This window comes from Cajanus cajan, chromosome 9 (genome assembly GCF_000230855.2).
Source record: "Cajanus cajan strain Asha chromosome 9, NIPB_CcT2T_4, whole genome shotgun sequence".
In the NCBI taxonomy this organism is placed as follows: Eukaryota; Viridiplantae; Streptophyta; class Magnoliopsida; order Fabales; family Fabaceae; genus Cajanus; species Cajanus cajan.
The window spans coordinates 53,299,228-53,313,576 of NC_138525.1; the positions used below are offsets into that span (position 1 = coordinate 53,299,228).

At 27.0% G+C, this 14,349-nt stretch overlaps 1 protein-coding gene across 1 annotated transcript; it reads left to right on the forward strand.

Annotated features, from left to right (window-relative positions):
- The first annotated feature begins 1,201 nt into the window (after positions 1 to 1,201).
- AGL104 (AGAMOUS-like 104) lies at positions 1,202 to 6,509 on the forward strand. Its single transcript, XM_020372465.3, has 11 exons — positions 1,202 to 1,516; positions 2,752 to 2,805; positions 2,904 to 2,936; positions 3,032 to 3,050; positions 3,586 to 3,647; positions 3,768 to 3,795; positions 3,961 to 4,022; positions 4,131 to 4,230; positions 4,844 to 4,894; positions 5,471 to 5,568; positions 5,671 to 6,509. The coding sequence occupies exons 1-11, from the start codon at positions 1,332 to 1,334 to the stop codon at positions 5,981 to 5,983; spliced, it is 1,005 nt and encodes a 334-aa protein (XP_020228054.2). The 5' UTR covers positions 1,202 to 1,331; the 3' UTR covers positions 5,984 to 6,509.
- The last annotated feature ends 7,840 nt before the right edge of the window (positions 6,510 to 14,349 follow it).

Consider the following 14,349-nt stretch of genomic DNA (forward strand, 5'->3'; position numbering starts at 1 on the left):
TTTATATATTAATTTAATGATCTATTTTAAAATATAAAAGCCAAATTATATTTTAATAATGTTAATTAACTTTTTTTTTTATCATTAGTTCCACTTTATAATTTGCACACACATTGATAATCATTTTTATGATATTAGTGATGAACTTGAACAATATTTCACTTTTTTGTTTTAAGCATGTAGAATTGTTGTTAATGTTACGAAGCCTAATTAACAAACTAACGATTTACATACATTGTTGTTAATGTTACGACGTTTAATTAACAATCTAATTATTTATAGATATAGAAGGATATTTTCTTATTGTATAGTTTTTTTCTACCTTACTACAAATTTGTCTTTATTATCAGCCTTACTTTTTTTTTTTTTGAGGGGGTCAGCCTTACTTAATATATTTGATTCATATATGTGATAATGATTGTTTAATTAACGTTTATGGCTACTTTTCTTTTATTACTTATTTCATTTTCATCGTGAAATTTCCATAGTATTTACAAATCTATAAAAAATATTTTGCTTTTATTACTTATTTCATTTTTGTTAATTCTAAATGGTGTACATTTATATCATACATTTGTAGAGGAGATAGAACATTACTTTTAAGTTTTAATGGTGGTACTGAGAATGTAAAACAACTTTGCACTCTAATTATTATTTACATAAATAATAAATTAATAATTACTTCAAAGATCATGTAAATTGTAATTTTTATTAGTCAATAAACTTTTTATATTGAGAATGTATCACCCTTACTTTTAACACATTATCAGAACGAGAAATTATTACGAACGTGATTCAATATAACCTCGTACTTATGATTCTAACCAATTTCATCCCACGTACAACTGAGTTTTTTAATTTACAAAAAGAAGTTAGAAAAAAAAAACTTAATTAAGTGGAAATTGGCCGAGACCTACGTCACACGTAAAAGTTAGCTGAGACGATAAATACATAATAATTCCAAATCATACAATAAAGTATGTTGCAAAGTAATGATTTGGTTTTGCTTCTATAAATTCATAAAGAATGAAATGAGTTACGACCCTTTCCTTATAAACTCATCGATCGATCTCTCCGCCTCCCTTCCTTTTCTCCTCTCTCCCGTTTATAACCATTCCCTTCTCTCTCTCTCCTATCCAACACCTCCTTCTTTTAAGCTTCGTCGTGCATGTTCTCATATATTATAATTTTCTCCTTTTCCGATTCAAAAAAAAAATTAAGAGAGGGCAATTTAGATTTCCTCCTTCAGATTCTTCATTTCCTTTATTTTGCATACAACAACATACTCTACACTCGATAGACAATAATTATAATAAATCATTTATATCAACATGGGTCGTGTTAAACTTGAGATAAAGAGAATAGAGAACCCCGCGAATCGACAAGTTACATTCTCAAAGCGTAGAAATGGTCTCATCAAGAAAGCCTATGAACTATCGATCCTATGCGACATTGATATTGCCGTTATAATGTTTTCTCCATCAGGACGTGTTCATCACTTTTCCGGTAGAAAGAGGTACGCATTTCCATTATCTTTTTTGTCATGTTATTGATATGAAATATGTATCGATAGAAACTGAATTTAATTGTATGTTAATATATTTCTTTGTAAATGATAGATTTAGTTTTATTTCTTTTTTCTACATTTGTTTGTTATTATTTGTAATGATATTTATGATGAATCCTCGTTGGCATTTAGTTTCCCTTTAAATGCAAAATAGTTTTAAATCTCTTGAATCAATGTAACAAGGAGATTAATGGATGTGAAGGGGTGGTTGCTTCTTCGAATTCGTTTTGAGGAAGTTGAAGTTATTCTTTCTCCATTTTCTTATATTTCTCACTTTTGAAGGTTTATGAACTCATGGATGCAATTACTATAACTAGTCACGTTTTTTCCTTTTCAATTTGGAGGATGAAATTTATCTTAATAGAACACAACAACATTTGCTTTGGGAAGCAAATTTCAAATTTCTAGACCACCCATTACTAAGGAATTAGGATTTCTTAATTCACCTTCCACATCAATGTGTATTGTTTATGTTTTAGATACAGTGGCGTGAGTTAGATAGCAAAACGGATAAATTTGTCTTAGTTTTGTAAAATGGATTTTTCTTTCTTCTTGGCAGATAGATTGTTAATTTTTTTGTTTGAGAAAATTAGATTGTTAATTTTTGTTCTACCTTTTTAGCGGAATAGGCATATCCTCTACCCTGCAGATTAGGATCTTGACCAAGATATATGTTATTGAATCTTTGCATTATCATAATTTAAATTGACCTTGACAACTAATATTTTTTCCAAAAGAAAAAAAATGTCAAGTAGTTATTCTCTTAAATTTAAGAACTAATTTTAGTCATAACACCTTGTAGAGATATATATTTATATTTTTGCTTTACAGATGAAAATATGGTGTGGAATTAAACTAAATTCATCCTCTGATTTAACCAATTCTTTCAGATATGATATTAAAGTTTCTAAGAGTATAGCTTTAAATCCTTATGGTAGCTGTGCTTGTTACAGTTTTATTTTTGTTTATTTGTTTTAAATATGTTTTCTCTATTGGTATATTTTCTCGGTCTTTGATTTTATAGATTAATATATCATCCCGCCTTTGATCATATTAATGAATGTGACATTTATTCTCCTGTGTTTTTATTTTTTCATTTTTATTTTGAGTGTTACGACTGAAGATAAGATTCATACTTTATATATAATGAGCCATAAAGATATTGTTATTGTTGGGGTGATCAGGATTGAGGATGTTTTTACTCGTTACATTAATCTTCCTGACCAAGAAAGAGATAAGTAAGTTCTGAACATACAACTTAATTTCTCATGTGATATTATGTTTATAAATTCATATCACACTCGACTTTTTAATTTAATTATTTTTTTTTTTGCAGTGCTGTAAGTTTTCCTGAGCTACCTTACCGCAGGTATACTCTCAAGAATTCTCCATTCTCTACCTTCTTTTCCTCTTTCTTTTCCTCCTTTATAGTAATACTTAATTACACTAATTTGTTTATTGCAGGGGTATTCAAAATAAGGAGGTATTTTAAATTACTATATTTATATAAAAAGGAAACCTCCGCCCTAAAAAATAGAATTAATTTTATGAGAATATTTCAAGCATGCATATTATTATATGTTTGAGTTAAATATTTACTCAATAGAATCTTATGTTATGAATATTTATAACTTGTTACATTTTTTTTATTATAAAAATGATCTAAAAGAGTTTATACAAAAACAATTACTTATTGATTTCAAAAGTTTAGCTTTAGATATTTTAAGGGTTTTCAAATTAAAACAAGTTGATTCTTTATTTTAAACCTAACTATTTTCTATCAAATTTTATTGTTGTAATTGTTGACTTATATAATAACATTTTATTTCTGGTACGCAAAACCTTATTTAAACATTTTTTTTAAATGTTACATACAACAACCAACTACAAGTACAAACATTAAATACTATCTACATTTTTTTTTATCAGCCAATAAATACTATCTACATTAAATATTTATCTTTATCCTAGAAGTTATTTTTCTTTTAGTGTTCATAAAATGTTTGAGCATTTTGCAGTATTTGCTTAGGACCCTTCAGCAACTAAGGAGTGAAAATGACATAGCACTTCAACTGGCCAAGTTCGTATAATGTTAAATCTTTCAAAATTCTTTTGATTATATTTAAAAAAAAATGGATGATCTAATATGGCTAAGTTTTGTTTACTCTTTCCTACTGTTTTATCAACTGCTTCAAACAAGTCCGGGAGACATTAACTCTGAGATTGAGGTAAACAAACAACGATGTATTTTATGTTAAACACTAGCTTTTAGTGACGTAGTGTTCACAGTTCACACAAAGATATATTGATTTATACAACTCAATCTCCTTGTGAGATAAGACTTTTTTTTTTCCCATTGCCTTTCACACGATTTTGAAAATCTTCTTAATTAGGAACTCCAACAAGAAGTTAATAGGTTACAACAACAACTTCAAATGGCCGAGGAGCAGATAAGGTTGCTTGACAACAAAATTAGTTAATGCTTGATTTTACTATCTCATGTATTTGTTTATTTTTTTTTTCCTTTTCAATAATGATTTTAATGTTGGGACGATGAACGCAGGTTATATGAACCCGATCCATTAAAGATGACATCTATGGGAGATCTTGAAAACAGCGAAAAGCAACTAGTAGATGTCTTGACACATGTCATACAGAGAAAGGTTTGATAATTATTGTAATAATAATCTATATTTGATTTTAGGTCAAAATAGCTTTCTTTTATTATTTAAATTTCTATATATTCTCACTTATTTTAATTTTATTTCATATAGTTTAAAATATATTATTTTAAACTTTGTATTTTTAAATTTTTTTTTTCTTTCTATAATTTAAGATAAATCTTCTTAATCTTATATTTATAGTTTTGTCCTTTTAATCTCCATTGTATTCTTTTTTAAAATATTATTTATTTTGTGTTGACATAATAAAAATTTTCGATTTTGAAGTAAAAAAATGATGTCTCAACAAATGTAGGTATCGCAAAAAAACATAAACATTTAAAAACTTAATTTAAAGTAACTTTAATAAAATAAATTCAACATTAAATATACAAAGTTAAATTAATATCTTTGTCACAACAATATAAAAGAGATGGCGTAACAAAAAAAATTAACGACAAATACTAAAATGATTAAAAAATTATAAATATAAAAATTAAAAATATCTATTTTAAACCATAGGAACTAAAAATAATTAAAAATTTATTTTTTTTTGTGCATTTTCTATTATTTGATTTATTATTTAGAAAATGAATATCTTTACACGTGGTTGCAGGAATATTTGTTGAGCAATCATCTATCTACATATGATCCATCTGTTATTCAGGTAACCATTAAATTATAAAATAAATAAGTTTAGAATATCCCTTAAAAAAAGTTTAGAATATAAAGGTTTTTTTTTTATAAACAAAGTTATGTGACCATGTAATTATAATAAACATTTAATTTTAATCATTTATATATAACTATATATTGTTAATATATTCTTTCCTCAGTCTCAAATAAAATTAATTCATCATTACCAAAAAAAATTCTTTTATAAATTTAATTAGAATGTACGAATAGTATAAATCGTTCGATTAAAAATCACTATGTATAATAAAATTTATTAAATTTTATAATAGTCATCTCAAAAGTTATTTTAAGGGTGATTTTATTTATTTATTATCTGTGTAAATTTTTTAATTTTAATACTATATTGTTATAATATCATCTAATTATAAATTATTATATACAATAATAAAATAAGATTATTAAATCTTGTAATAACAACTTAAAAATTCATATATAAAATAATTTTAATTAGTTTACTATATAAGAATCCTTATAGTACTTAAATAAATTTCATATATGCTTTGTGCATGTACTATTTAAATTAATTAGAAGTATATAATTGTGGCAGGGAATACCAACCTCTTTCGAGAATGTAGGTTGGTTGCAAGATGGGAGTCAGAACCATGCCCAAATATTTGATGCATCTGCTCCTTTGGATCCTCTCAGGTATACTAACATGGAAAACATTTTGTATAGAAGAAAAACAAAAAAGTCATCTAACATGGTTACTATATAGTAAAACATTGTATGGTGATGATATGTGTTTAGGGACTTGTCTTCCACCGTGTATGGTTCATTCTCCCAAGGAACAAGTTCAAATGTTGATCCACGAGGCATGGGAGAGTGCCACGTGTCAAATTCAAGCGATGGGAACCTTCAAGCATGGCCTCAAGGGTACACCTTGTATCCTCACATGCAGCATGACATGGTGGGACCTGACATGCCAGACATGATGCCACATGGGCAAGTGAACATCCCAATCACTGCCTCACACGTGGAACCACCCAAGAATGAACCCGTAGAGTATGACCAATCTAAGCAATCTCATCATCAACATCAACATCAGCTTAATGCTCAATGACACATGCATGATGGCTAATTACCACCATTCAGATGCCAAGTCCCATTTTTACTCATTTTTTAGCTATAAATGTCAAGCATGTGGCTTCATGATGCCATGTTAACTTGGTATGTGTAAGATTACGTACATGAGGATCATGTGCATAGAAACTATACTTCCAATAGTTCTTGTATTACCAAAGAAAAAAAAATTAGAATAGCTGAAAAGAAACAGCAACTGATTTTTTTGTTGTCATTTGCATTATAGGAAAGATCCATTTTTGTGATGATATAAATGGGCCTCAGCCCAATGAGTCCAAAGACACTTGTAGGTGCGGCAATTAGGTATCGTCCAAAAAAAAAAGTTAGCTTCAAAATTAGGTTAATCTAGTCTAAAAGCTAAGCTGGGATTGGAACCAACTTTGCTGTATTTTTTTAAAAAATTTTTAATTACATGATGAAACTTCATACCTCTTAAATGAATTTTTTCTTCTTCTCAATATTTAGCTGAACCTTTTTTTAATGTGAATTAAAGTATAATTTATGAATCTCAAATTTGAGTAATTACCAAAAATTTAGTTTTTTTTTTTCTTTGTGTTTGTGTTCTTTGTATCTAATACTTCTTTAGATTTGATCACCTTTAGAATGATTTTTGATCTATTTTGTAAATAGAAATTTATCTTAGATGTGATTTGAGACATTTAGGTATGAATAATCATTGGTCACTAACTATCATTAGAGAATTTTGGTCTAATATTTATTTATTTAAACTATGAAATTAGGATTTTTAATTTGGCATAAAGGTTTAATTTCCTAAGCGATTAAGATTTAAATAATATTTGCAAATTTGGTATACAAAAAGAAAACCAAGTTGAATTAATACTCATATAAGGAATTCTATATGAAATTGATTAATGAAACCTAATCTCAATATTTTTCTCATTTCGTTTGTGTTCTTGCATTATTGTTCCCTAAAAGAGAAACCTAAAAAAATTTCTGATATATTTTCAATTGTATTTACTATTTTATATGAACAACTAAAAGCCCAATGGATAATACATAGACAAGACAATATTGGATATAAGAGAAAGAGTGGCAAAGACCAAACAATATTGGTGAAAACCCTTCTTTCTTGAGTGATTAATCATTGGCAATACGCATGGAAATATATAACCAACATGTACAACTCACCAAAGGATAAGATCAAAAAGAAAAAAAATACATACTTAACAATTGTAGCTATCAAACAAATACAAAACAATACATGTGAATAACACACAACACAACAATATTCTAGAGACTTTTAATCTTGGGCTTGTTGATCAGGTTTGGGCTGGTCTAGAGCTTTGGGCTTCTTTTATGATATCCCCCCACAAGTTGGAGGGAGGAAAATGTCAACTAGCTCCAACTTGGATATATCGTTGATGAATAATTTAGGTGAAAGAGTTTTAGTGAAAATGATTGCTAGTTGATTATAAGATGAGACGAGGAACAGGCGTATTAATCCTTGTTAGGCCTTTTCATGAATAATATGGTAGTCAATGTCCAAGTGTTTGGTCCATTCATGAAATACATGATTGGCGACTATGTGGATAACACTTTGATTATCACACTATAGCACAACAAGGTGAGAGCAAGTGACATGGAAATCTTTGAGGAGGTAAGTGAGCCATTTAACTCACATGTGATTGAGGCAAGAGCCAATACTCAACTTCAAAAGATGAACGAGAAATTGAGTTTTGCTTCTTTATCTTCCAAAATATCAAGGAGTTATTAAGGAAGAAGCAATACCTTGTAATGGACCTGCGTAAGTCAACATAAGTTCCCCAATCAACATCATTGAGCAAGTCCATACAATATTTGTGTTGATATAGTGAGATCCCTACGACAAAATGTGTTATTTCCATCCCCAAGAAGTATTTCAAAATGTCAAAATCCTTTATGCAAAAATAAGAGTGGAGGATCTATTTGATGTGGTTCAGTTCCTTAAAAGAATTAACAATCAAAATAATGTCGTCAACATAGACAATCAAAGTTGTGAAACCAGATTGTTTGGTTTTGAAAAATAGGCTATGATCAACATGAGCCTAGTGATATCCATAGGACACAATGAGAACATACGACTTTGCATACCATGTTCGACTAGCTTGCTTCAAACCATATTGAGATTTGAGAAACTTGCCACATTAAAAAGAGTGTGTGCCAGTGACTGTAGGGGGAGGACCATATAAGTTTTTTATTGTAAGATCTCCATGAAGGAAAGCATTGTTGACATTGATTTGTTGAAGTTGCCAATGATTAATAGAGGCTAAAGCAAGGGCAACTCATATGGTTATGATCTTTGCAACAAGGGAAAAAGTTTCAAAATAATCAATATCTTTAATTTGAGTAAATTCTTTGGCCACAAGTCGTGCCTTGTATCATTCCACACTACCATAAGGGTTTTGTTTGATTTTGTAGACCCACTTACACCCAATAGGTCGAGCATTTGGAGGAGTATCCATGATGTGCCACATTTGATTTGGAGCCAAATCCTCCAACTCAATTTTCATTGCACCTCTCCAACATCAGTGCAAGAGAGCTTCCTAGTTATAAATTGGTTGGCTCAATGTCAGATGACAATGATACAAAATAGTGGTGGTGAGACAAAGAAACACGAGAATAAGTGAGAAAAAGTAGAATGGATACAAATACCTTCATGATGATTGGACAAGGAAATTGCATTGGTAATCAACAAGGTTAGGTAATGATTTGTGTGGTCGAGTTGATTGACGAAGAGGAGGGACTTGGACTGGAGATGATGGTGTGTGATTGGTTTGTGAGGATGATGATGATGAAAATATTGGGCTGATATCGGTATTAGATTAAGATGGTGAGGTAGTTGTGAGTTCATTGGGCTCTAATTAAGGTGTGTTTAGTGTAATGTTCCAAAAATTTTATTATAATTTTAATAACCTCATTCACTTATTTAATCTATCATACTCTTTACTCTAAATAATCAATGAGGTGTTACTATTTTATGTTATTTTATTATTTTATGATATTTACAACTGTCATATAACTAATTTAATATTCTGAATCATATTTCATTGTTGTAAACTATGTTATACTAAATTTTAAATAATTAAAAATATTCTAATATATTTAGCTTAATTTTTTTTATTAATTCTAACTATATCCTAACTTTGTTAATTTTTCTAAACTCATCTTATTATTATTATTTCATCATTCATTATAAAGATAAATGTTAATTTATGGCCTTAAGAATGAAAGTTTGAATTAACTTGTAGTTGGAGGTTTGACCTTGGAGATTTAAATGAGTAAAAAAAAAAAACTTAAGGTGAAAATATCATTTTGTTATTTGAAATTATGATAAAACTTATTTATCTTAACTAGTCATTACAAGAATAATTCAAATTTCACTACAATAAGAAAAATATAAAATATATAATTAATATTGGTTACAAATAATTTTGTACATTTTATTTATTTAAGTGTATTTATTGTATAATAGTTCTCACTCCTTATTTTTCATTGTTTTAAAATTAAATTAATTATAATGCAAATAGATGGATGTTCCCGACATACCTGACCTTTTTACTTCAGTTATATTGAATGTATTCTCTAAAACGAATTGGAGCGTCGATACAATTGTCAATTCGATTACTTTTCACGGTGTAGGATTATCAACTTTTATATTTTCTCCAAACCAGGAAATTCCCATTGTTGTGGATGGTTCCATAGTAGTTACCTTTTATCTACCTCGGCCAATCATGTCAATCCAATAGTAATTTTATTTCAGTCTAATATGTAATTATTATAGTAGAAGTGTATAAATAAATAGTTTATAAATAAGTACATTATTGTAAATATTTTATAATAATTTTCGATGCATATAAAATTCAACTATATATATGTACATTATTTCATGGAATTTTCTTTCGTCTTATTATAAATATTATTAATTTTATAGTTGCGTTAATAATCTATAAGAAAGACATTAGTTAACATTAAAATTTAGAACTATAAAAAAAATAGGCATTACATTTGGTGTAATGGGCTTTGTAGGTAATGGGCCGAGGTTTGGCAGGCTAAGTTCAATGGGTGAAGGAATTGGGTTAACAAAAAGATTGTCATGTAAATGATTATTTTTAACAAAGGCAAAACTCATTTCATAAAAAAAATGACACTGGAGACAAATATTTCTTTTGTTTCTAAAATGAAACATGTGATGTTTGTCATTTGGATAAACAAAAAAAAATTGTCTTTCTCAACTAGTATCTCAACAGAGCTTCCAAGATTTTTGAGATAATTCATATGGATATATAAAGTCCCTTTTCTAACACTTTTGTACATGATCATAAATACTTTTTAACTATTTTTGATGATTATAGTCATTATACTTGGTTTGTGTTACTAAAATCAAAATTAGAAGTTCAATTACATATACAAAATTTTGTTCATTTAGTTGGAAACCAATTTGAAACTATCATCAAAATCATTTGCTCCAATAATTCAATTTTTTTTTTTTGCTTTAAAAGACATTTTACACGAAACATGTTATGTTGCCAAACCCTAACAAAATGGGAGAGTTGAGTGGAAACACCAACAATATTCTCAAGACTTCTAATCTTGGGCCTACTAGTCAACTGTGTGCTAGTTGAGAGCTTTGGGCTTCTAGTTAATATATTTCATGAAACACGACATCTTCTCATACTAAATAAATTTTATTAAATTTTAAACTTATGTTCGTTTATGTTTGTTTTCTAATTAAGTGTTTTAAATTAACAATTATATTTTTAAAAACTATTATAATTACATAATTTTCTTAAAATTTTATTAATATTTGTAAATTTTTCAATGTTAAAAACAATAATTATTTAAGGATTAATATTTAATATAAAAGTTGACTATATACATAATAAAGGATATATTTTAAGGATTAATCAAGATTTAATTGAAATAAAGGTGTCCATTTGTGAAAACAGTAAAATTTAGGATCACTTATAACACAATTAAAGTTTATTGTACCTATTTGTTAATAGGATAAAGTTTAAGGATTAATTACAATAAAATAAAATTTTATTTCAAAAAAGGCAATGTTTGAGGTAGTTAAGTACTTTTCCCCCTAAGAAATAAAACTGATAATCATAAATAAAAAGAGATTAAAAGTTCACAAAATGTTCTTAAAAAAAATTTTCGTTAAAGAAAGATAGTTAAAATTATTTTCATTAAAAAATAATTTCTAAAAATATATTTGTTTAAGAGATGGTGGCTATAATAGTGATTATGATAATAATAATGATGATAATAATGATAATGACAATAATAATGAAATAATAATAATGGTGATAATTATTATGAAAGTAATGATGATAATGACAGAGATAATTACTATAGTATAATTACATATAATATTTTATTTATAATATTTTAATCTAAATTATTTATTTTAATATGATGAGAAAGATTTGATATTCTTATTCTTCCATTTTTTTTAAAAAAAATTCTCACATGATTTTTTTTGAAAGGCAAATAAATCTTATATATACAAGGTACAAGGGGTACCTTAACCCTTTTACAATGAATAGGAAACATGGTAGCAACATATTCATAACAATCCGACAAGATACTGTCAGCCTAACACATTCTAGCCCCCAAATAAGCATGTTTATGTCGTTACTAATTCATGACACAACAACAAAGACTAGATTTTCTACCATTCCTCTCCCATTATACAACAATGAGACATAACAAGTTGATAACAATTTATCGAGTTTCAGCCCCCTTTAAGACATGTAACAATAGTATTAGAGTGACATAGCATACTAACCTGACTCCCTTGAAATCATTTGTGGTAGTAGTAGCTATGACCCAAGAAAATAGAGTGCCCCTTAACCTCAAGACTCCAACATAGTTACTTGTTGGATTAGCCCCGAATACATTGTCTAGGGTTGATACTCCATTGTGAGAAAGTGTACTTGAAAGATTTGTGCAATATATTCAACCAAGACCAAGCAAAGAAAAGAACCTCTTTATTCAATTTATCCAAATTGAAATTTTCCCCATCAAAGACACATGAGTTTCTATGTCTCCATATACACCATGATGTAGCACTCCAAATTACCCTCCACTACTAGAAAATTACAAAATAACGACCGAAATTAGCGATCGAAATTTATCAGTCTCTATTTAATGACTGATTTCGCGACCGATTATGAATAATCAAAATAACGACCGATTTAGTGACCAAAATAAGTCGTCGCCATAAAATCGGTTGCTATTTCGGTCGCTAAATAAGAGATTTTGATTTTTTTTAGCGACAGAATTAAATTCGGTCGCTATTTCGGTCGCCAAATCAGAAATTTTGATTTTTTTAGCGACGTAATTTAATTCGATCGCTAAATATTAGTTAAAATTAGCGACGAAATTGAATTCAGTAGCTAAACTAAAATTTTTTATTTTTTTAGCGACGAAATTGAATTCAGTTGCTAAATATTAGTTAAAATTAGCGACAAAATTGAATTCGATCGCTAAATATTAGTTAAATTTAGCGACCGAATTCAATTCGCTCGCTAAATAGTAGTTAAATTTAGCAATAAAATTGAATTCGGTCGCTAAATCAGAAATTTTGATTTTTTTAGTGACGGAATTAAATTCGATCGTTAAATATTAGTTAAAATTAGCGACGAAATTGAATTCAGTCGCTAAATCAGAAATTTTGATGTTTTTGGCGACGGAATTAAATTTGATCGCTAAATATTAGTTAAAATTAGGAACGAAAATCTATTCGGTCGCTAAATATTAGTTAAAATTAGCGACGAAATTCTATTCGATCGCTAGCTAAATAAAACTTCAAAAAATTTATAAATTGCTTAAAAGTGATGATAATATTGTTGTTGAATATAAATCCCATTTTCTTTTTTTTTTTGTATGAGCAAGACATTAATTTATAATAAAAAAATATTTATATACACTCCTACATAATTAATACCAATACTTATTTATGTGAAAAAATATTTAAAGGTTTTTTTTTACTATTGGATTTTTAGGCATTTTTTCAATTAGAGCATATGAATTTTTTAAAATTTCTTATTTATTTTGATCCATAGTTATAATATATTTTTCTAACATATGATAACTTTATTTTTAAATAAATTTTTATATTTAAATTTTATTGATAGAAGAGATGTGATATATTAAGGAAAAAAAGAATTATAACATCCTCTCTTTTTATAATAGGAAGAGTACAAATGTATTTTCTTAACTATTAGTATTTCTTTATTGTTGTGTGATAAAATTGATTATTTTAAATTATTTAGCTAGAATATTATTAATAATTTACTATATGATTTTAATATTTGTGTATAACTAATATATGATTTTAAACTTGATATGAAAATATTATGATATAACTAGATAAGATTTTAAATTAGTATTTTATTAATGGTTGATAATTAAAAAATAAAACAAGGATAAATACATTTTTTGAATTTTATATCTTAGATTTAAGATGAATAAATATATTAAGTTAATTAGTAATTTATTTAAAATGTTAAAATTTAATTTATAAAAATATTATTTTAAAAGAGAAGGGTTATAATAACATCGGTGTAACTTTTACTAAGTATTACATCGCTCAATAACTTTATATTAAATGTGAATTTTATAAATTCAACTGTTAGATTGAAAGTTTTTTACTCTTAGATCATTTGTACAAAATTTTATATGAATTCAAGAAAATTTGATACTTCATTCTTGTAAAATAAAATTGACGTAATATATACATTTCAAATAAAATATGAGCACTTTGATTACTTTTAAGTTGTTGTTCAATTTTAACAAAAATTGATATAAACATATAGTGATTTGAACTTTCAATCTAACGGTTGGATTTACAAAATTCACATTTAATATAAAGTTATTGAGCTATGTAATACTTAGTAAAAGTTATACCAGTATTATTATAACCCTTCTCATTTTAAAATATATAAATTATTACTTAAATTTTTAAATTTATAATAAATAATTTAAATTGTATCATAAAATTAATTTTAAATAGAAATAAGTAGATTGTTAATTATAAAAGTAAGTATATATATAAATAAAGATTAATTAAATATAATATAATAATTATTATTAGTAATATAATTATTATATATATTATTATATATTTATAACGGTCCGGATACACCAAAATGATAAGGATCCAAAGATAATATAAGTATGAGATTAGATAGTTGAGGATGACTTAAAAGAATTAATTTGTACTACTTATACTAACAACATGCATTTACTTTTTGGTAGCTTATCTCATAAGAACTTCATAGTTAAGCAAGCTTGACTTGGAGTAATATAGGGATGGGTGACCTTCTGGAAAGTTTCCAA

Bases quoted from the DNA above. Each gene is read 5' to 3' on its own strand.
- AGL104 (XM_020372465.3), top strand. From the start codon at position 1,332: ATGGGTCGTGTTAAACTTGAGATAAAGAGAATAGAGAACCCCGCGAAT. The intron at 2,806-2,903 runs GTAAGTTCTGAA...TTTTTTTTGCAG, and splicing joins CCTGACCAAGAAAGAGATAA to TGCTGTAAGTTTTCCTGAGC. The intron at 3,648-3,767 runs GTTCGTATAATG...GCTTCAAACAAG, and splicing joins ATAGCACTTCAACTGGCCAA to TCCGGGAGACATTAACTCTG.